General features: G+C 46.4%; 1 protein-coding gene across 1 annotated transcript in view; it reads right to left on the reverse strand.

Annotated features, from left to right (window-relative positions):
- Positions 1-22,626, reverse strand: part of KCTD3 (potassium channel tetramerization domain containing 3) — a 103,169-nt gene that overhangs the window by 39,951 nt on the left and 40,592 nt on the right. The window contains exons 8-9 of the mRNA XM_069768496.1: positions 15,339-15,429; positions 3,421-3,611 (exon numbers count right to left, since the gene is read on the reverse strand). Coding sequence (XP_069624597.1) covers positions 3,421-3,611; positions 15,339-15,429 — 282 coding nt within the window. The remainder of the gene's footprint in view (positions 1-3,420; positions 3,612-15,338; positions 15,430-22,626) is intronic.

Raw genomic sequence — 22,626 nt, forward strand, 5'->3', positions numbered from 1 at the left:
AGCAAGAACTGGTTAGCTGAGAGCCAGCAGGAGGGTGTATACTACAGGGGAGGAGCTGAGAGCCAGCAGGAGGGTGTATACTGCAGGGGAGGAGCTGAGAGCCAGCAGGAGGGTGTATACTGCAGGGGAGGAGCTGGGAGCCAGCAGGAGGGTGTATACTGCAGGGGAGGAGCTGAGAGCCAGCAGGAGGGTGTATACTGCAGGGGAGGAGCTGGGAGCCAGCAGGAGGGTGTATACTGCAGGGGAGGAGCTGAGAGCCAGCAGGAGGGTGTATACTGCAGGGGAGGAGCTGGGAGCCAGCAGGAGGGTGTATACTGCAGGGGAGGAGCTGAGAGCAAGCAGGAGGGTGTATACTGCAGGGGAGGAGCTGAGAGCCAGCAGGAGGGTGTATACTGCAGGGGAGGAGCTGAGAGCCAGCAGGAGGGTGTATACTGCAGGGGAGGAGCTGAGAGCCAGCAGGAGGGCGTATACTACAGGGGAGGAGCTGAGAGCCAGCAGGAGGGTGTATACTGCAGGGGAGGAGCTGAGAGCCAGCAGGAGGGCGTATACTGCAGGGGAGGAGCTGAGAGCAAGCAGGAGGGTGTATACTGCAGGGGAGGAGCTGAGAGCCATCAGGAGGGTGTATACTGCAGGGGAGGAGCTGAGAGCCAGCAGGAGGGTGTATACTGCAGGGGAGGAGCTGAGAGCAAGCAGGAGGGTGTATACTGCAGGGGAGGAGCTGAGAGCCAGCAGGAGGGTGTATACTGCAGGGGAGGAGCTGAGAGCCAGCAGGAGGATGTATACTGCAGGGGAGGAGCTGAGAGCCAGCAGGAGGATGTATACTGCAGGGGAGGAGCTGAGAGCCAGCAGGAGGGTGTATACTGCAGGGGAGGAGCTGAGAGCAAGCAGGAGGGTGTATACTGCAGGGGAGGAGCTGAGAGCAAGCAGGAGGGTGTATACTGCAGGGGAGGAGCCGAGAGCCAGCAGGAGGGTGTATACTGCAGGGGAGGAGCTGAGAGCCAGCAGGAGGGTGTATACTGCAGGGGAGGAGCTGAGAGCCAGCAGGAGGGTGTATACTGCAGGGGAGGAGCTGAGAGCCAGCAGGAGGGTGTATACTGCAGGGGAGGAGCTGAGAGCAAGCAGGAGGGTGTATACTGCAGGGGAGGAGCTGAGAGCAAGCAGGAGGGTGTATACTGCAGGGGAGGAGCCGAGAGCCAGCAGGAGGGTGTATACTGCAGGGGAGGAGCTGAGAACCAGCAGGAGGGTGTATACTGCAGGGGAGGAGCTGAGAACCAGCAGGAGGGTGTATACTGCAGGGGAGGAGCTGAGAGCCAGCAGGAGGGTGTATACTGCAGGGGAGGAGCTGAGAGCCAGCAGGAGGGTGTATACTGCAGGGGAGGAGCCGAGAGCCAGCAGGAGGGTGTATACTGCAGGGGAGGAGAGAACTTTCTTTGTATCAATTGGTGTCGCCTCCTAGTGGCAGCAGCAGCATACACCCATGGCCTGTGGCCCCCAATGAGGCGTAGGAGAAAATAAAAAACGCTGGACGTCTCTTTAAACACCTCAACCTGTACAAATATACTTATTTAGGACACAATACTATTCAGATCTCCCACTTACTTATGGTAGAATTAATTACTAGCGTTTGCAGCATCATCAGACAGCAAAAACAATAATAATAAAAATAATAATAAAAAGCAGAGAAAACAAGAAGAATTGATTACTCCAGTAAGCTGGAGGTTCAGGGAAATCAAGAAAGACAGCTTGAATGGGCAGAAGGAATTTAAAGTGTCACTCCTGCTTAGTCTCAAGCATCCTGACTGCTCTCCGCGGGGAGACGTTGCTATAAGTAATGACATGTCCCTGTCTTAAGGGGCCCTCTCCGTAAAATACTGCTTATAGCTGCAATCTGCTGCCGGTGTCTTCAGTAAGTAATATTGAAGGCCGGGCTGCCTGGGGGACAGCTCTATCACAGACATGCCAGGCTTTGTAATTTTCCTTAGAAGCCGCTCCCGGGTTTCTGAAGTGTTTCTTCATATTCTGGAAAAGAAACGATTTGTCGTCGCAGAGATCACCTTTGCGTCCCCCACGACGATCATGTCCGAGCGTCGCCATCAAATCAGAGTCAAAAAAAGAAAAAAAAAAAAAAAGTCACTTCATTATTAAATAAAATGGAAACCTAATTGTGCTGGATACAAGCAATTTCCCGGCATTTCACCCTAGTGCCCACGGTTCTGATTGTTCTGCCAGCTACGAAGAACTTTATTCCCTTTTACATCGCTGAGAAATGGACCTGATATTAAAGTAGATGATCAATTTCTTCTTTATGTAGTTTTTAGATATTGGAAGGACTTTAGTTATTGTGCTTTTCCCGTTCCGTTGTTTCAGTTGCCGCCTCGGGTTCGGGTGAATACATTTGTTATCCGAGGATTCGGCACGGACAGATAATGTCGGAAAAGCGCGTCGATTTCTGGTAAACGCGGCTCTTCTGGGGACAGTTAGAAATGTGACCGCTCTGTACAAAGCTGCATGTGAACAATGACTTATCCTTAAGACGTAGTCAGATGGCTGTAGACATCGGACCAAGATCAGAACGCAGAGGCTCTACCGACCAAAGCGCGACAGCTAACCAGAAATGCACAAAGCTTTCACGCTCGGGTCAGGAGAGCCGCCGGCCAGTCTACGCGCTGCGTTCTGAGCCCAGTCCGAGTTATATGGCCGTCCGACTGCACTCTTAGAATAGGTCTTTAATATCAGATCATTGGGGGTCCGGCAGCCGCAATGATCAGCTTTTTGCAGCTTCACAAATGCTACTCTCTGAGATGTCCGCTGTTCGGGGAGGTCTAAGTGATCGGAGTGATTCTCAGGACCGAACCCCCCCCCCCCGCCGATCTTCAAAACGGCGTACGTAATTCATGAATTCGGTGCAAAAATTAAAAAAAAAAAAAAGGCTGTTTCCCTTATTTTTGTATTTGACCAGTTTTTGCGGCTTTGCAGTACCAAAACCTTATAAAAAGTTTCAGACATGCGCCAAATTGAAAAATCCTCCAAAAACCTTACTCTACGGGGAGTACAGGAGTGAGAAAGAACAAAAAAAAAAAAAAGTGACATTTGCCAAAAATTTTATTCGATGAATCGGTCTATAACATCTGGATACGCAACGCTGTTCCAGAAAAGTAAAAAAAATTATATATTTATTTAAATAGAAAATAAAAAGTGGAGCAAATGTTACAGAATAAAAGCGCAAATACTAAAGCCACTAAAAAAGCCAGAGAAAAGTGGAGAAACAGCAAAAGGCAGACAATGTGCCTAAAATGCATCGTAAGCCCCCTTGGTCAGGATGATTGATGCTAGGTCTATACACTGACATTAACCCAAGGGGTCAAACACCTTAATTACTACATACACGAAGAGTCTGACCCACCATATAAAAGGCCTCACCTATTTCATTTCCACTACTACCGTCTTGAATGCTCCAAAGGATGATGCTGCTTTCCGAGGCGACGGCCACCATCTTGTCTTTGTCGCCATGGGGGCCTCCTACAACTTTTGCGTTAAGTGCCACCCTTTCGATGGTCCAGTCTAGGTAGGGGCTTGAGAAAACTTGCTGCCAGCCGGAGGACTCCTTTATTCTGGAGATGATACAAGTACAGAGGAATCTTTCACTATATAAAAGGTGAAAAACATTACAGTCCTTTACCCTCGGTCCCAGATTTGGCAGCTCCTCATTGTGCTCCGCTTCGTTATGTCAGAGCTGTGTGTGAAGGGGGCTGGCTGCTTTTTGTGATTGCTAAGCAGGTCTCATTTTCTATGCATTGTCCGTGACAGAGAATCGGCCTGGCTTAATTATTGAAATGGTCAGCCAGCCCCCTTCAAACAGTACTGATGACATTCTGGCACAGGAAAGTCTCACCGATGTTGCCCACCGGACCAAAAGTGGAGCTACTGACCCTGGGACTATGGATGATCGCTGACTATCAGGTAATCTCTAAGAGAAAAGTTCTTTATGATCATTATGAACATTTATTATGAGCTTTATAAAATAAATACATAAAATTTGAAATCTTGCAATTTTCACACTGGCCACTGGGGCTTTCTTAGGCTATCAGGAATGGGTTTTCAACAGGTTCATTATCATCAGAGGCAGGATTAGAATGACAAGAAACAGATGATAAAGAATTCAGAAATCACAAGAGGCAATGTCACAGCTCCCACTGTTCACAGTGACCTTTACACACGCTCCTTAGACGCTTCAATACAAAAAAATATGGTTGGGATTTAACGATTGTGGCTAATGTAGAAGTTTTATTTCCTGAAACAAAAGAAAAGTAGGGGAGTCAAAAAAAAAAAATGCATCAGTGACCAGTGAGAAAATTACAAGATATCGGATTATTAATTATGTTATGTAGAAAAAAAATATATTGACAAAAATTGAAAAAAAAACCCCAAACATTTAAGCTGGTCATATGTAAGATAGAAACGTCGGCTGAGATTTCGATCTGCCGTTAGATATATCTCCCGACTCTCCTTATATACATGAGCATTCGAGTGGGTCGTGCATTCCTACATTTTCGATGGGGAGAGAGGTGAAACTAAAAAGATCTCTCCTGAAAACAAAAAGTATCGGTCGTTGAAATTCCAATTGCAGGTTCCTTCTCTCCCCCGACATCATTTGTCTGGAGAATGTCGGGAGGCCACCATATCCACATGTCCGTGTGATTGGCGCCCAATGCAAGCCTTTTCCATGCGCGGTTGTAATATTGGGCAATAACCTCTCCCATAGCTGGTAGGTGTGCGAATGGGTATTTCATCAGCATTTTGCACTGGGGCTGCTGCCTACGTCATTATCATGATCTGCTGAATCAGCATTTAATACTGTGACTTGGTTTTGGTAAAAGGAGATTTTTGGTACTCGGCATAAAATCTCTTTGTCAGAGGCTTCACTGGTGGACACCAAGGGTGTATGCCGCTGCCACTAGGAAGCTAACACTAAGAATTACATAAGTCATCTTCTTCCCTGCAGACTACATGAGATATTGAAAAGGGTAATGTCACGGATCCCTACTCCGTGGGGTCACTTATTCGTCACGTGCCCGCTCTCACACGTGACTTGGGGTTGTGCCTGCAAGGGTTAATCTATCTCCCCACTCTCAGTCCCAGCATTCAAACTCTGTCCTCTGCTGTAATGGGAGCATTAATCACACACCGACCCAGGCCACACACCCGCTCATACGCGCTGCCACCACTCATCGAATACATGGGCGATGAGTCCCGGAACGAACAATAATACTAATAAAAATATGTCTATCACTCATAAGGCTCACATACCTTTAGGCTATGGATTCTTTAGAACATTCAAGGTTCAACTTGTTAAAGTTTTATACTTTAATAGCAAAAAGTTCAATGCTTACAATAAGAAAAAGGTATAAAAATAAGATAATAAAAAGACATACAACTTATGCAAAACAGTGTCAAAATAAACAGGAGAAAAACTTTCAGAAATCATCTAACTGGTAGTTTACTTTCTGCTCCCTGAGGGCGGTGAATGGAGTTGGTGGAACACATCAGCTTCTCAGGCTGCCCTCACATGTGAACACAATTCTCTGTCTGCAGCCTAAATTTACAACTTTGGTCTGAGGTCAGGTTTCTAGACCGGCCTCCCAGGTTAATATCATAATTGCGGTCTGTTTGATTGGGCCACGGCCGCTCTACAAATGAATATATATTATTTTCCTCTTGAGACACATGTGACCAGGTTCCCAGGAATACATCACCTCAGGCCGCAATTTAGCATCTCCCCACCAAGACCTCAGAGGTGCCAAATGTTGCTTTTCTTCTCGGCCCTAGCTAGACCCCCTGTTGACATACGGAGACAGGTACTTCCTTGGGACTAGTAGAAATTCTGTTAACACCTAGGTGCGACTTCCCTTCAGGACAGATGTTACATTATCACTAGTCACACATATAACCCTAGACATATGTCCCCACACACACATATTATATATATAATATGTCTGTCTCTAATCTTCCCTTCATCTCTAAACTCCTCGAACGCCTGGTCCACTCCCGTCTTACCCGCTATCTCTCAGATAACTCTCTTCTCGACCCTCTTCAATCTGGCTTCCGCTCTTTACACTCTACTGAAACTGCCCTCATTAAAGTCTCTAATGACCTACTAACAGCTAAATCTAATGGTCACTACTCCATGCTAATTCTCTTGGATCTCTCTGCAGCATTTGACACTGTGGATCATCAGCTCCTCCTCACTATGCTCCGCTCCATCGGCCTCAAGGACACCGTTCTCTCCTGGTTCTCCTCCTATCTCTCTGACCGATCCTTCACTGTATGTTTTGCTGGTTCCTCCTCCTCTCACCTTCCCCTTACTGTTGGGGTTCCTCAAGGATCAGTCCTAGGCCCCCTACTCTTCTCGTTGTATACTGCCCCTATTGGACAAACAATCAGTAGATTTGGTTTCCAGTACCATCTCTATGCTGACGACACCCAATTATACACTTCTGCTCCCGATATCACACCGACCTTTTTAGAAAACACCAGTGATTGTCTTACCGCTGTCTCTAACATCATGTCCTCCCTCTATCTGAAACTAAACCTGTCAAAAACTGAACTCCTCGTGTTCTCTCCCTCTACTAACCTACCTTTGCCTGACATTGCCATCTCCGTGTGCGGTTCCACCATTACTCCAAAGCAACATGCCCGCTGCCTTGGGGTCATCCTTGATTCTGACCTTTCATTCACCCCCTACATCCGATCACTGGCTCGCTCTTCTTACCTGCATCTCAAAAACATTTCTAGAATTCGCCCTTTTCTTAATTTCGACTCTGCAAAAACTCTGACTGTTTCACTTATTCATTCTCGTCTGGACTATTGTAACTCTCTACTAATCGGTCTCCCTCTTGCAAAACTCTCCCCGCTCCAATCTGTCCTGAATGCTGCAGCCAGGATCATATTCCTCACCAACCGTTACACCGATGCCTCTACCCTGTGCCAGTCATTACACTGGCTACCCATCCACTCCAGAATCCAGTACAAAACTACTACCCTCATCCACAAAGCACTCCATGGCTCAGCACCACCCTACATCTCCTCCCTGGTATCAGTCTACCACCCTACCCGTGCCCTCCGCTCCGCTAATGACCTCAGGTTAGCATCCTCAATAATCAGAACCTCCCACTCCCGTCTCCAAGACTTTACACGTGCTGCGCCGATTCTTTGGAATGCACTACCTAGGTTAATACGATTAATCCCCAATCCCCACAGTTTTAAGCGTGCCCTAAAAACTCATTTGTTCAGACTGGCCTACCGCCTCAATGCATTAACCTAACGATCCCTGTGTGGCCTATTTATAATAAAAAAATAAAAAAAAAAAAAAGGTTCCTCGCATCATGTTCTCATACACTTTATGCAGTATTAGCCCTCTGTGTCTGTACTGCTACATACTTAGGCAGGTAACTGGTTCATGCAGCTGTACATGAACACCTGAGCCTTACACTATAGCTGGTCCGAATAACTAAAGCAATTGTTACCATCCACCTCTCGTGTCTCCCCTTTTCCCCATAGTTTGTAAGCTTGCGAGCAGGGCCCTCACTCCTCCTGGTATCTGTTTTGAACTGTATTTCTGTTATGATGTAATGTTTATTGTCTGTACAAGTCCCCTCTATAATTTGTAAAGCGCTGCGGAATATGTTGGCGCTATATAAATAAAATTATTATTATTATTATTATTATATATATATACACACACACACACACACACACACACATTTCACCACACCTCCCTCCTTATGATCGTGCATGAGGATTGACTTACAGGTCAGCTCCCGAGCACGTATCTGGTTCTGCCCCATCTTGGCGAGACAGGCCATCGGCATTGCCATGATCAACTCCCTTCTTGTGCTGAATTGTGAAATCATATTGCTGAAGTATAAAACTCAATCTAAGCAACTTCCCATTGTCCCCAACTACTCTGTTGAGCCAACTCAGTGGGTTATGATCTGTGATCACGGTGAAGTTGCCCCCATAGAGGTATGGTTGCAGCTTCTGCAGAGCCCACACAATTGCCAAACTTTCTTTTTCAATGGTGGCATAAGCCACTTCTCTGGGCAGGAGTTTCCTGCTTAGGTACAGACATCTACTTAGTTCCATGATGGTGAGGTACGATGCTTTAGCTAGCTGCTCTAACAACTCATCTATCCTCGGCAAGGGGTAGACCTCACATGTAGTCAGTACATTTAATTTCCTGTAGTCTACACGGAACCGGGTAGTACGGTCCTTTTTTGGGACAAGAACCACAGGCGAAGCCCAGGCACTCTGGGATTTTTGTATCACCTTGAGTTTCAGCATCTCCTCTACCTGTTCCCTCATGTGTGCCTTCACCTCTGCTGACACACGGTATGCAGACTGCTGTACTGGGGGATTAGTACCAGTGTCCACATGGTAAACTGCTAAGTGTGTCCTCCCAGGCTCCCCTGTGAAGACTTCGGTGAACTCGCGGAGCTCCCCCATCAACTCAGACCTCTGACTGTGGGATAGCTCAGGGTTAAACTCTGCTGACTCCAGGGACTCCATGTACTGAGTCCCGGCCCCCACATCTAATAACAGATCAGCCTCCCCCTCTTCAGGCAGGCTACAGACAGGTAAGACACAGGCCTCCCTGGCATGATGTGCCTTCAACATATTTACGTGAAACACTTTCTGATGCTTTGCATGCTCATCTAGTGTCACCACATAATTAACATCATTCAGCCGCTTATGTACAGTATATGGTCCCTCCCATGCGACCTGCAATTTATTCTGTAACATAGGGACCAACACCCAAACCTTCTGCCCCTCCTCGTAGGCCCTTAGTCTGGCATTACGGTCGTACCAGACCTTCTGGTTGATTTGGGCCTGGGTCACGTTCTCATGGGCCAGGTTGCTCAGTTTTTGCATTCTCTCTCTGAGCCGCAGTACATATTCGACCACTGAGACTCCAGTAGTTCTGGGGTCGTCCTCCCAACAGTCCTTAATCAAATCAAGTGGCCCCCCGACCCTCCTCCCATAAACCAGTTCAAAGTGGGAGAATCCAGTAGACGCCTGGGGTACCTCTCTGTAGGCAAACAGCAGATGGGGGAGGTACCGCTCCCAGTCTCTCCCTTCAGTCCCCACCAACATTGTCAGGATTTACTTTAATGTTCCATTAAAACGCTTACAGAGTCCGTTGGTGTGGGGATGATAGGTGCTGGCCACAGCATGCTGCACTTGTATTCCAAGATGTCCGGCCAAAGGAATTTCATGGGCAATCCTCAATAATTGTTCCCTAAATGGATAAGGGACGATCAGCCGTAGTTCATAGTCCCAAGATTCTGTAGTATCCATGGGGATAGTCTAACGAGCTTCATTAGGTGGTTTGGTGTTAAAAAGAGGGGAATCTTCTCATCTGAAGAGTGTCTCACGTTCGGGAGGACCGGTCGTGCTCTGCATTACACAGATAATGATGGGCACTGTGCAATGCTCAATTAAACCTGCGGGGGCACTGTGGGGAAATGTCCTCACAGGTTACATCTGAGAGAGCCCAACAGGAGGAAAGTTTATAATCGGTTTATTGTCAATAGGCCCTACTGAATAGGAAGTATTGTTCAAACTGAAAAAAGGGCCCCAAAAACTCCAGTGTTTGGATTGATGTTTGACCAACATAGCCCTTGTTCTGTGGTGATTATTAAACTTTTATTGCTATCTATCTGCATAACTGGCAGCAAGACCCTGAAACATTAACCCCCTTCACCCCCAGAGCTTTTTTCGGTTTTGCGTTTTCGCTCCCCTCCTTCCCAGAGCAATAACCTTTTTATTTTTCCGTCAATATGGCCGTGTGAGGGCTTATTTTTTGCGGGATGAGTTGTAGTTTTGAACGACACCATTGGTTTTACCATGTCGTGTACTAGAAAACGGGAAAAAAAAATCCCAGTGCGGTGAAATTGCAAAAAAAAAGTGCAATCCCACACTTGCTTTTTGTCTGGCTTTTTTACTAGGTTCAATAAAAGCTAAAACTGACCTGCCATTATGATTCTCCAGGTCATTATGAGTTCATAGACACCAAACTTGTCTAGGTTCTTTTTTATCTAAGTGGTGAAAAAAAAATTCCAAACTGTTAAAAAAAATATAAAAAATTGTGCAATGTTCTGAGACCCGTAGCGTCTCCAATTTTCGTGATCTCGGGTCGGGTGAGGGCTTATTTTTTGCGTGCCGAGCTGACGTTTTTAATTATACCATTTTGGTGCAGGTGTGATCTTTTGATCGTCCATTATTGCATTTTAATTCAATGCCACAACGCCCAAAACAACAATTTTGGCGTTTTTCCTTTTTTTCCCTCGCTACGCTGTTTAGCGTTCAGGTTAATCCTTTTTTTAATATTGATCAATAGGGCGATTCTGAACGCGGCGGTGACAAATATGTGTAGGTTTGATTTTATTTTTATTGTTTTATTTTTATTGGAGCGAAAGAGGGGTGACTTGAACTTTTATTTTTGTTATATTTTTAATATTTTTAAAAACTTTTTTTTTTTTTTTTAACCTTTTTGCATAGTTCAATAGTCTCCATAGGAGACTGGAAACTGCCATAGCCTGATCGGCTCTGCTAGAGGTCATGCTCAGATTGCCTCTATGTAGTAAAATTGCTGACTTGCTATGAGCGCCGACCAATGGGTGGCACTCACAGCAATCCGGCATTGACAACCATAGAGGTCTCCAGGAGACCTCTGGTTGTCAAGTTGACACACCCGTGACCCGCAATCATGTGCCACAGGTCACTGGTGTTCTTATTTCCGGCGTGATTGCCGGAATCGCCATTTAAATGCCGCTGTCAGAGTTTGACAGCAGCATTTAACTAGTTAATAGCCGCAGGTGGATCGCGATCCCACCCGAGGCTATTGCGGGCACATGTCAGCTGTTCAAAACAGCTGACATGTCCCGGGAAAGATGTGGACTCAGCGCCGGAGCCCACATCAAAGGGAGGGATACCGATATCGGAGTACTATTACACCCGATGTCAGTAAGGGGTTAAAGGGGTTTTCTGGACTAAACCAATATTTCTGCAGTGTCTCTATCGCACTGTATATTGGCAAGTCCTGACGGTATGTAATATGTTCACAGTCAGGATTTCCATCTGCTGACAACTTAGAAAAAGTGGCTTCTCATCCACTTTTCTCAAGAGAACAAGTGAATCAGAAAAAGTTGCCGCAAGTATGCAAATCACAAATGAACAATCACGTGACGACCACTCTGTGGCAAAAGAGGGGAATCCTGACATCGAGCTTATTGCATACTGTCAGGATTTGACAAGCTCGGGCAAGGCAAGGAGTGGCAGACTCTGCTTGACAAATGCATGACGTGCGATAGCATACGTTAGGCAAAAATTTTACTCCAATCCCCGACTGGAGTAAGATTTGTGACGAGCCGCGCGCCACTTCTCAGAGGCACACCTCTGAGTTAATCAGGCACCTCTGCTTCCTGTATGCTACTTTTAGAATTGGGGCCAAAAGTATTTTGTGCATTGTGACCAAATTAAGGGTCCGTGCTGAAGTCAGCAAGCATTTCTTTCACAGTGTGTTTCGGCCGTAATTTCCACCCAGTCTGCAGGTCTCCGGACCCCACAGGGCTTGACTTTTTAAAAGTGTCTGGATCCAGCGATCTTTTATACAAAAACGTTTACCGTGAACAACAACAGCAACTACTTTGTTCCGTTACAAACATAAAAAGTTGCTCGCGTTATTTTTCATCTGGATCAATACATTTTTAGGTTTCTTTCAAGACTCTAAACATGTTGTTCTTTAGCCACAAATCACAGTTATCTCCATTTTTTTTCCCCTTTCAGTCAAAAAAATATGGGGAGACAGAGACAGGAAAAAAAATGGAGATGCCACGCGTTACTCCGATGCCACCATTAATAAAAGTTTTGTCAGGTGGTAAGTTTTCTATTTTTCTTGGAGTCACCACGAGGGTGCCTGAGTGTGACTGAAACAATTTGAGACCGCGAGCGCGGCCGGACAGGTAATCCATTAGAAAAGCGTTAGAGCAAGATTTTTGACAAATTTCAATAAACCCCTCGCTGTGTTCACTCTATCACAGTTAGGAATACGCGGGGAGCGCAGCCGCTGGTCAAAGCAACGCTAAAATAACCAATTTCAGGCTTATTATAATGTTTTTGGTCAGTAATGTTTCTGAATTAAAAGGGCAGGAGGTCTGCGCCCCTTCCCTATGTAAAAAGTGGATACAGGCAGAAATGAAGAGACCCGACGACTAATGTGAGCTCTGGTCTCAAGGACGAATTGCATTACACCCTTTTGCCAAAGTAAAGCTGTTTTTTTCATGTGGTTGGCACTTTTGAAAACAACTTTATTAGACCTGGTTCACACTTTAAACTGTCACTGCACATTGCACAAGGTGTGACACACCATAAAGAGGAAAAAAAAAAATTATATACATACAGTACATACACACACATATATATACAGTACAGACCAAAAGTTTGGACACACCTTCTCATTTAAAGATTTTTCTGTATTTTCATGACTATGAAAATTGTACATTCACACTGAAGGCATCAAAACTATGAATTAACACATGTGGAATTATATACTTAACAAAAAAGTGTGAAACAACTGAAATTATGTCTTATATTCTAGGTTCTTCAAAGTAGCCACCTTTTGCTTTGATGACTGCTTTGCACACACTTGGCATTCTCTTGATGAGCTTCAAGAGGTAGTCACCGGGAATGGTCTTCCAACAATCTTGAAGGAGTTCCCAGAGATGCTTAGCACTTGTTGGCCCTTTTGCCTTCACTCTGCGGTCCAGCTCACCCCAAACCATCTCGATTGGGTTCAGATCTGGTGACTGTGGAGGCCAGGTCATCTGGCATAGCACCCCATCACTCTCCTTCTTGGTCAAATAGCCCTTACACAGCCCGGAGGTGTGTTTGGAGTCATTGTCCTGTTGAAAAATAAATGATGGTCCAACTAAATGCAAACTGGATGGAATAGCATGCCGCTGCAAGATGCTGTGGTAGCCATGCTGGTTCAGTATGCCTTCAATTTTGAATAAATCCCCAACAGTGTCACCAGCAAAGTCCCCCCACACCATCACACCTCCTCCTCCATGCTTCACGGTGGGAACCAAGCATGTAGAGTCCATCCGGTCACCTTTTCTGTGTCGCACAAAGACACGGTGGTTGGAACCAAAGATCTCAAATTTGGACTCATCAGACCAAAGCACAGATTTCCACTGGTCTAATGTCCATTCCTTGTGTTCTTTAGCCCAAACAAGTCTCTTCTGCTTGTTGCCTGTCCTTAGCAGTGGTTTCCTAGCAGCTGTTTTACCATGAAGGCCTGCTGCACAAAGTCTCCTCTTAACAGTTGTTGTAGAGACGTGTCTGCTGCTAGACCTCTGTGTGGCATTGACCTGGTCTCTAATCTGAGCTGCTGTTAACCTGCGATTTCTGAGGCTGGTGACTCGGATAAACTTATCATCAGAAGCAGAGGTGACTCTTGGTCTTCCTTTCCTGGGGCTGTCCTCATGTGAGCCAGTGTCTTTGTAGCGCTTGATGGTTTTTGCCACTGCACTTGGGGACACTTTCAAAGTTTGCCCAATTTTTTCGGACTGACTGACCTTCATTTCTTAAAGTAATGATGGCCACTCGTTTTTCTTTACTTAGCTGCTTTTTTCTTGCCATAATACAAATTCTAACAGTCTATTCAGTAGGACTATCAGCTGTGTATCCACCAGACGTCTGCATAACATAAGTATAAGAATATAATTCCATATGTGTCAATTCATAGTTTTGATGCCTTCAGTTTGAATGTACAATTTTCATAGTCATGAAAATACAAAAAAATCTTTGAATGCGGTGTGTCCAAACTTTTGGATATATATATATATATATAGCGCCAGTCAAGTCTGCATATTGTGGACCAGACTGGCTCCGTGGCGAGTGGGTGCAGCATCTTCCCGTTATTTACGTTCAGCAATCTTTTCTATTAGCCACCGAGATCCAAGTGGAAAATAGTCCATGTGCTCTAGGATATAGGCTGCAATTGGTCCATGTGCAGTCTCTTGCACACATGAATCGAAGAAAAAAAAATTATAATGTGAATGCACCTTAAAAGGGGCTGTTCCTTTTTAATTTGGTGTTTTAAAACAAACCACTTTACTCACCTTCTTCCCTGGATCCACCGGTGAGTCCCCACTGCTACTGACAGCATCTGGCATTGTCACAGTGAAAGCCAATCAGCGATCTCAGCGGCTATGAAGGTGGTGTTATGTCTACACTTGCAGAACGCACCATACTCGTCGGTGGACCCGGGGGAAGGAGGCTATGGTACTGTTTGTTGTTTTAGAACCTTAAAGGGATTGTCTACTACTTGACCTGATCTCAATCTCTATGTTTTTTACCTGAGGAGAGCATAGATATTATACTTATACTCACCTGCAGTGCCGGCGCCATTCCAGCACTGGCTCTCCCAGGACATTACAGACAATAAGCGCTGGCTTCACTCAACTTTAATGATTGATTCCCGGAGCAAGCGCGAGCTGCGGCTGCTCTGTCTCGCTTCCTCTATATGTCTTGATTTGTCTGAAGATGGGGACAGTATAGCCAGCGCTTACTGGCCACAGTGATTGTGTGACATAGCAATGTCATGTGATCCCCGGGAGAACGAGTGCTGACACCACTGGAACTGCACCGCCGCCGGACGAGAGTAGAAGTGTTATTTTACTGGGGAACATATGGATTCAGAAAGGGTTGTGCTAGTAGTGGACAACCCCTTTAATTGAAAATGATCTTCCATTTTAAAGGTATTAGTCTGTAAAGGTAAGCTACTAACTTACAGTACTATTATATCAGGGTGCAAGACGAAAGTCAAAACTACCGCTAAACTATTCTAGGGAACATAACTTTTCCAGCTTTGTAATACCATAAAGCCGCACAGACTTGCAGCCTCTGGTATGGAGGAGGCTCATCAGTCTGCCGGATTGCTCCTCGTCTGTAGGGAATGACATTATTAACTGGACAAGAACATATACCTCTATCTCACTACAGACAGATTTTAAAGTAATGACTTCTTTACAATCTAATATAAAAAGTGCAGCAGTTGAACAGATGATCCTGCTCATGTTTTATGTTCATGGTGATCGCAGTCATACAAGCTAATTTCAGAAGAGAAATGTTTTTTTTTTTTTCGCGTGCCTCGCTCGGAGATCAGTACACTCTGGGAGAAAAAAAAAAAAAACAATCAGGGGGCTGACATGAAGGAAAAACAAAAAAATAAAAATAAAATACATGGAAGAAAATGCATGGCGATGAATAATTCATACCTGTAGCAAACCACAAAATGAGCGTAGGCAGCGACAATCCAGTTGTGATGGCCTGCTACTATTAGCACTTTCCGGGGATCCACTGGGAATCCTACAAAAGTCAAGTGAAAAAAATATATATATGGTAGACTAGCCACAAACCTGAATTTAAAGAAAAAAAAACCATAAAAAGAGCTAAAAGGGTTAAAGCTTATAAGTAGCCTCTAAATCCCAAGCTATCTGCAAGTCACATGTTGTTTCAGAATGGTGGGCGCATCGGAATAAATGAAACCTTGGTACAGAGTGAGTGCGGGAGGAGGAAGCGAGCGAGCGTGCACGCTGCCGCTATTTATCTACAGGTCAGGTACGCGGCTGGCAAGTCCCGTAATTGCATCACCATCACTGATCCATCACTGCTTCTCAAATCTGAACTCATGAGACCGTCCTCCGGTGAAATGGGGCTATTGGAAGTGACACTCTCACTAAATCATAAGTCTCTTAAGTAGAAAACTGCCAGCCATACTTAATAAGCGGAGTTTTGCTCAAACACGCCAATGTCTACAAGTGCGGCTCTTACGAACATCGTTGTTGCATTTATCCTCCGCTCTAAACGCAAACAAAAAAATAAAAAGAGGCGAAATGTGTTGCAGAAATGTCAGAGGGAATGTGATCTCTTCATTAGGCTGACGATGGGGGCCCCCCGTTTGCTGCCAGCGGTGCCCGCATTTTGCTAGAAAGGATTGTTATTACGAGTCACAAGTGCAATGCGCAGATTTGAAGCGTCTGCCGGTGGCAGGGGGCGGCAGCCTCATGGAGGGAGCGGTGGTCTCTCCCCTGGAAGTAAAGCGTCTGATGACAGAGACGGCGGCGCTGGAGGCTTGTGCTATGTATATAAATGCTTCATTGGCTCCCCCCGTACATATGCTCGCTTTATGCACCCAGCGGGGGCAGCAACACATTGCAGGCATGTTAATGATCTGTTTATGGTAAATCCAACGTTCAGGGTCTTACAGAAATGGTACGGATACTCCAGACGTGCACCCCGCTTCTCCAGGAAAGAAGTGGCACAAATAAATAAAACAGAACGTTCCCAAGTAATAATTATTTTGGTCCCCTTACCTCTTTTTTTCCCCCCAACTGTATAGGAAATAGATTCAGTTTGTCCTTTCTTGGGGGAACAAGGTTTTTTTTTTCCTCTCCCTCAAAAAAAAACTAAAGCCTTATCCCAATACTCCTCAAAAGAAGAAATATTTCTTGAAGAAGAAGTTGGCCACCTCGAAAAGAAAAAAAATACCCTCCAAGCCTTATAAAGAGTCCCTGCAAAACAAATATCATGCGATATGTTTTTCTTTTACGATAGGTCCTCATGATGGACAGATGCACCATAAATGCAGAGTGTCCCTAGCCTAAGGTGGTTGGCCGAGCCCGCCAAAACCAAAGTCTTCATTTTTGGCTGTAAGGAAAAAAATATTAGTATAGAATACTTGATTCCATATGACCCTATAATAATCATATTCAATGGATTTTTCCTCTTACAGGAAAATGGTAAATAATATTTAAAGGGAACCTGACAGCACATTGTTAAATATGCTAGTGGTATGCCTGTGTACGTGCTTCTTGTCATTCAATAAAAAATATATTAGTAGAGATCTGATGTAGCAGTCATGAGAAATCTAGTATAGAAACCATATGCAAATCATGATGGAAGTGCACTGGGGGCGTGTCCATTAATTTTCGACACGCCCCCAGTGCACTTCCACCATGATTTGCATACGATCGCCACTAAATGTTTTTCATAATTGACATATAAGATTTCTACAAAAACAAAGGAATAATAAAACGATAATAAAAAATAAATACATTTTTGGACTTATCATAAAATTTTGCAGCCTTCATCGGGGAGCACTGGAAGAGATGAGTATATGCTGCTGCCACCAGGAGGCTGAGACTAAAAAATACAAACTTAAAAAAAAAAAAAAGTCGGCTCCTCACCAGCAAATTACCCGCCTATTGGAACCAAGCTATTAAGTTCGTGAAAAAGCAGTAAGAGAACATAAAAACACGCCGGCCAAAGGGGCAACAAAACAAAAAGAGGAGTGCGGTGGGTCCAGGGTTAATCCAAGCAGTAAGTATAATAAAAAAATTAAAAAAAAGTCCAATTTATTACGAGTTTCGGAGTAGAATCTACTCCTTCATCAGGCTCAATGGCTACAAAAGGAAACGGTGGGGGCTGTGTTCCCCAAGAGAGCCACAAGAAATAGGGATTTTTGTGTACTCACCGTAAAATCCTTTTCTCCGAGCCATTCATTGGGGGACACAGACCATGGGTGTATGCTGCTGCCACCAGGAGGTTGACACTAAGTAATACAAAAAAAGTTAGCTCCTCCCCTGCAGTATACACCCTCCTGCTGGCTCCCAGCTAACCAGTTCGATGCAAAAGCAGTAGGAGATCAATAACGACATATAAGCGTAAAACATGTCACATTATGTATGAGAGTGTAACATATCAAAAGATAAAAAACAATCATAAGCTAAAAACAGGGTGGGAGCTGTGTCCCCCAATGAATGGCTCGGAGAAAAGGATTTTACGGTGAGTACACAAAAATCCCTATTTCTCCTTCGCCTCATTGGGGGACACAGACCATGGGACGTCCCAAAGCAGTCCCTGGGCGGGGACAACATCAGATCAGGCCGTGTAATGGCTACTTACAAGTGCGCCACCGCGGCCTGCAAAGTCCGCCTGCCCAGACTCACATCTGTGGAAATATGTGAATAATAGTGCTCCAAGAATGCATGCGGACTGGAGGAATCCGCAAGCTTGCGGTCGTGCTTGCCGACGTCTGGTGCCTAGAGCCCTCAGACAGGGAAATAGGCTGACATCTAGCCCGGAAGGACTCCTGGATGGAGAAAGAATCCACCAGGCTAACATGGCCGAAGAAACGGCTAAACCCTTCCTGCGACCGTCAGGAAGCCTACTTACCATCGAGGAACCCAAGTAAAGTGTCCAACCTTTGGAAGGACGCCGTCCTCGATACGAACCCACTCGGAGCACTCACTTCTTCCAGATTATGGAGAACCCATTCCGTTTTGTGGACTGGAGACGAAAGAGATGAGAGGACGATGCCCCTGCAACAGTGGGAATACAATACCGCCTTGGCAACGAGGGAAGGGGATGGCTTGAGGGCAACCCTGCCTTGATGATAATAAGGAAAAAAGACAAAGAACAGAACGACGAGTTAAGAAGACTCGTCAGGAGGACAAGAACGCAGAGAAAGAAGGGAAGTGACCTTCCCTGATAGTAAAATCTGTCCAGATCAAAAAAGGAGTCCACTGTAAGATGCCCAGGACCATTAAGGTCCCACGGATCTAACGGTACGCGGTAGGGAAGAACTACAGGTTAAGGCTCCCTGCGAGAAAGTCCATAATTCCAGTTTTGTCGCAATAAGATGGAAAAATACTAGAACCGTAAGCGAGAAAACCTGACATGGTCAGTGCGGGTCTCCCGGGATCACTGGGGCCCTTCCTGCTTCTGAAAAGATCTCAGACGTAGTGGAAGAGGGGTTATAGAAATTGGTACCATGGAAGAACAGAGCATGCACTGCGATGGTCCTGGAGCGAGGCCAGACCATGAACGGAGTACATTAGCATTTAGCTTGGACGCCATCTGACCTACATCTGGAGTACTCCAGTGAAGGCAGATCCGATGGAAGACTTCCGAGTGAAGTTCCCACTCACTTGAGGAGAAAACCTGACGGCTGAATATGTCTGCCGCCCAGTGTTCTACTCCAGGGATATGTACTGTTGAGATCACCGAATGATAGATCTCGGTTCATCAGATAGTGCGAGGTACCTTGGCCATGGCGCTTGACTGTGGGTACTTGCTAGATGGTTAACGTGTGGCACAGCCGTGGCATTATCCAACTGAAGACCCGCCAAAAGGCAGTGGACCTGCTGTAGGATCAGTCGTACCGTTCGGATCTCCAGAGAAAAGATCGGGAGAAGAAGACTGGCATTGGTATTCCCTAATAACCGTTGGACCAGGAGAAGGCTCTGGACAAGGAAGGAGTTCAGAGACTACCCTTTGAAAGCCTGATTGACTTGCAGAAAACGAGCGCAGCGAAGGAAAACGCTTCCATTGTCGCCTATTTATTTATTTTTTTTCAGAACCCTCCTAGCGAACTTGACTGAACCGAGGGAATGAGTGATCAAGTGCACAAGCTCTCTGTTGAAGGGCCACGACCTTGACTCGAGAGAGAATAACCATCCTTCTTGGGCCGGATCATCCTCAAAGAGGATCTGCTGGACTGGGCATGAGGAAAAAACTTGTCTAAGTTTAGCTGTTAGACCAGTTGAGAGGGTATTGCAAGTCATATAGACGACTCAGCGTAGTCCTAGAAGAGCGGCTACAAAGTCGACCAAATAGGGCAGGACGATCATGCTTCTAGGGTGCAAGAAGCACATGACAACCGTCATGACCCTTGCGACCACTCTGGTGTGGTAGCCAGGCCGGAGGGCAAGGTCGTGACTTGAAAAAGCTGTTCGCGAATGGAAAGGCGAAGAGATTATTGTAGAGAGGAGAAATAGACATGTGAGGGTAAGAATCCCGAATGTCGATGGATGCCAGAAAAGTCCACCTCTATCTGTTGAAGTAATGGCTGAGCGGAGGAACTCCATCCGAAAAAAGGAGGACCTTGTCAAAGGTTGTTAGAAGTTTGAGGTCCAGGAATGGTGACACTTTTCATTCCCTCCTTTTTGGAACCAAGGTCCCTTAGATCTAGACTGTCCTGGACAATGCTTCCACTGCTGGTTGGGTCTGTAGAGGAGATACGATCCCCTGCTAGTCTCCCGCTCAGAAGATTTGATTGGCCAGCTATACTGTTGAAAACGAAGTAGTTAAGGTCTCTGACCAGGAGACTATTGGTCAAGCAACCCATGTGGCGGCCAAGGAAGGGTAGAGCGCTGAACCCGAAAACACAAGACGGAACGAACTAGATTTGCTATCCGACCGTCTGTGGTATCTTAATTGATGAAACACCGGCCAGGATACAGGTAGGTATACCACAAGAAATTCTACCCGGATAGTCTGCCCAGTGGCAGAATGCGGGACTGCAACCAGCAGGTCTCTGCCATTGTCGTGCAGAGTAGAAAATAAGGAACCCTCGATCCACCCTCTTCTTAACAGGGACGTGGAGAGGAATCGTCCGCTTTCTTGCATCTGATACAAAGGGGGGGAAAACCTCCTTGTTAGGACGCCACAAATGTGTGCCTCCGTACATGCCCAGAGTTCCGAGTGGACAGGACAGGTTGTCTGGCGATAGGCCTGGATGCAGAAGAGGATACATGGAGGCGACACTCCGTGTGCTCGTCTGTTGAAGGTGTGGGAGGAAATTGGAGCCCTCTAAAGGACCCGTCGCCCATAAAAATCCGACCAGGTATGGCATCCTACTTAGAGGTTTCTGTCCGGTGCATCCCCCGTCAATTTGTTGATGGAGATTTTCTAGAACCTGTACGTTTTTCTAGAATACTTGCGGCCCCTGCTAGCCGACGGCTCCCATTGTAGGAGAGGGAGCATGTAGAGTGCTCCGGAGCTCAGTTAGGGTGACCAGCTTAGGATAGGTGATGTGCCCTTAAGACCAGTAAATACTGGTCATGCGCCTTTAAGACTAGGGAGTACTGGTCATGAGCCTTTAAGACCAGGGAATACTGGTCTTGTGCCTTAGTAAGATGACGTACTGTTCATGTGCCTTTAAAAGCAGGGCATGCTGGACATGTGCCTTCAGGAACCAGGGCCTACTGGTCATGAGCCCTTAAGAACCAGGAAATACTTGACATGAATCTTTAATTCCAGGACATACAGGTCATGTGCCCTTGAAACCAGGGCATGCTGGTCATTTGCGTTTAAGACCAGGGCATACTGATCATGAGCCTTTAAGACCAGGGTATACTGGTCACGTGCCTTTAAGACCAGGGCATACTGGTCGTGAACCTTTAGAGGTGGGGGCGAATCACCTTACCGAGGTTCTGAGTCCCCCGACTGGAATACCGCTGACTTCAGCGCTGAAAAACCGCCGGCGGCAGCCCCTTCCAGAAAAACTAATAACCGGCATATGGAGGAGGAAGATGGCCGCCGAGATCTCGTCTGGAATGAGAAGCGCCTGAATAGGGGGGCGGAGCTGCTAGAATGAAGCAAGCGGTGGGCGGGGCTTCCCGGGATGCGGCCTAAACAGGGCCGAAGCCGGGGACTAAATTTATGGCTTCGGCCGGCGCGCACCCGCAGACTGAAGGGAAAAGTGCCGCGAAGCTCTGTGGGGACCCTGCCGCTATGGAGCCCTCCTCTGACCGCCGGAAAAACCTAAATCTCATGGAGCACTTATCCCAATATGAAGGGGATGGCAGATGCTGCAGGACAGAGCTGTGCCCAGGTAGATAGGACGGTGCAGGGTTGGGGAGCCTCCATCCACCATCCCTGCAGAAGAGGGGTGGAGAGGAACCGTCCGCCTCCTTCCATCATCCGCTATTTCAGTGGTGATGCAGTGGGGGCTGCTCGGACGCCACACTGAAAAGTGCCTCTGTACAGCCGAGGGTAAAACCTGGTGGACAGGGCTGAATGTCCGGCAATAGGCCTGGCTGCAGAAGAGGATACTGAAGGTGACACTCCAGTGCTCGTCTGATAAGGGAGGGGGAAGATCGGTGCCCTTGAAGGGGTCCGTCGCCCCTAGAATCAGCTCAGGCAGTGGCTTCCCACGTCTCAGGAGAGGATACGGAGAGGTAAAACTCCCGTGCTCGCCTGTTGATGGTTCGAGGAGATCGGAACATGAAAGAATCCGTCGCCCCATTCGACCGTAGTAAAAAGTAAAAAACGGTAAAAAAGAGTTCTTTGGGTCTGAATAGCAGACCCGTCCGTGTGCCTCCTACGGACACTAAGCAAGAACTGGTTAGCTGGGAGCCAGCAGGAGGGTATATACTGCAGGGGAGGAGCTAACTTTTTTTGTATTACTTAGTGTCAGCCTCCTGGTGGCAGCAGCATACACCCACTGTCTGTGTCCCCCAATGAGGCGAAGGAGAAAGGAATTTTACACTAAGTCCCAAAAATCTTCTTTTCTCAGGCGCTTCGTTGGCGGTCACATGACACCATGGGACGTTCAAAAGCAGTCCGAAAGGTGGGATATAGAAGAAGTAGTGATGAGCGAATATACTCATTACTCGAGATTTCTCGAGCACGCTCGGGGGGGTCCTCCGAGTATTTTTTAGTCCTCGGAGATTTAGTTTTGCTTGCCGCAGCTGAATGATTTACATCTGTTAGCCAGCA

This window comes from Ranitomeya imitator, chromosome 5 (assembly GCF_032444005.1).
Source record: "Ranitomeya imitator isolate aRanImi1 chromosome 5, aRanImi1.pri, whole genome shotgun sequence".
NCBI lineage: Eukaryota > Metazoa > Chordata > Amphibia > Anura > Dendrobatidae > Ranitomeya > Ranitomeya imitator.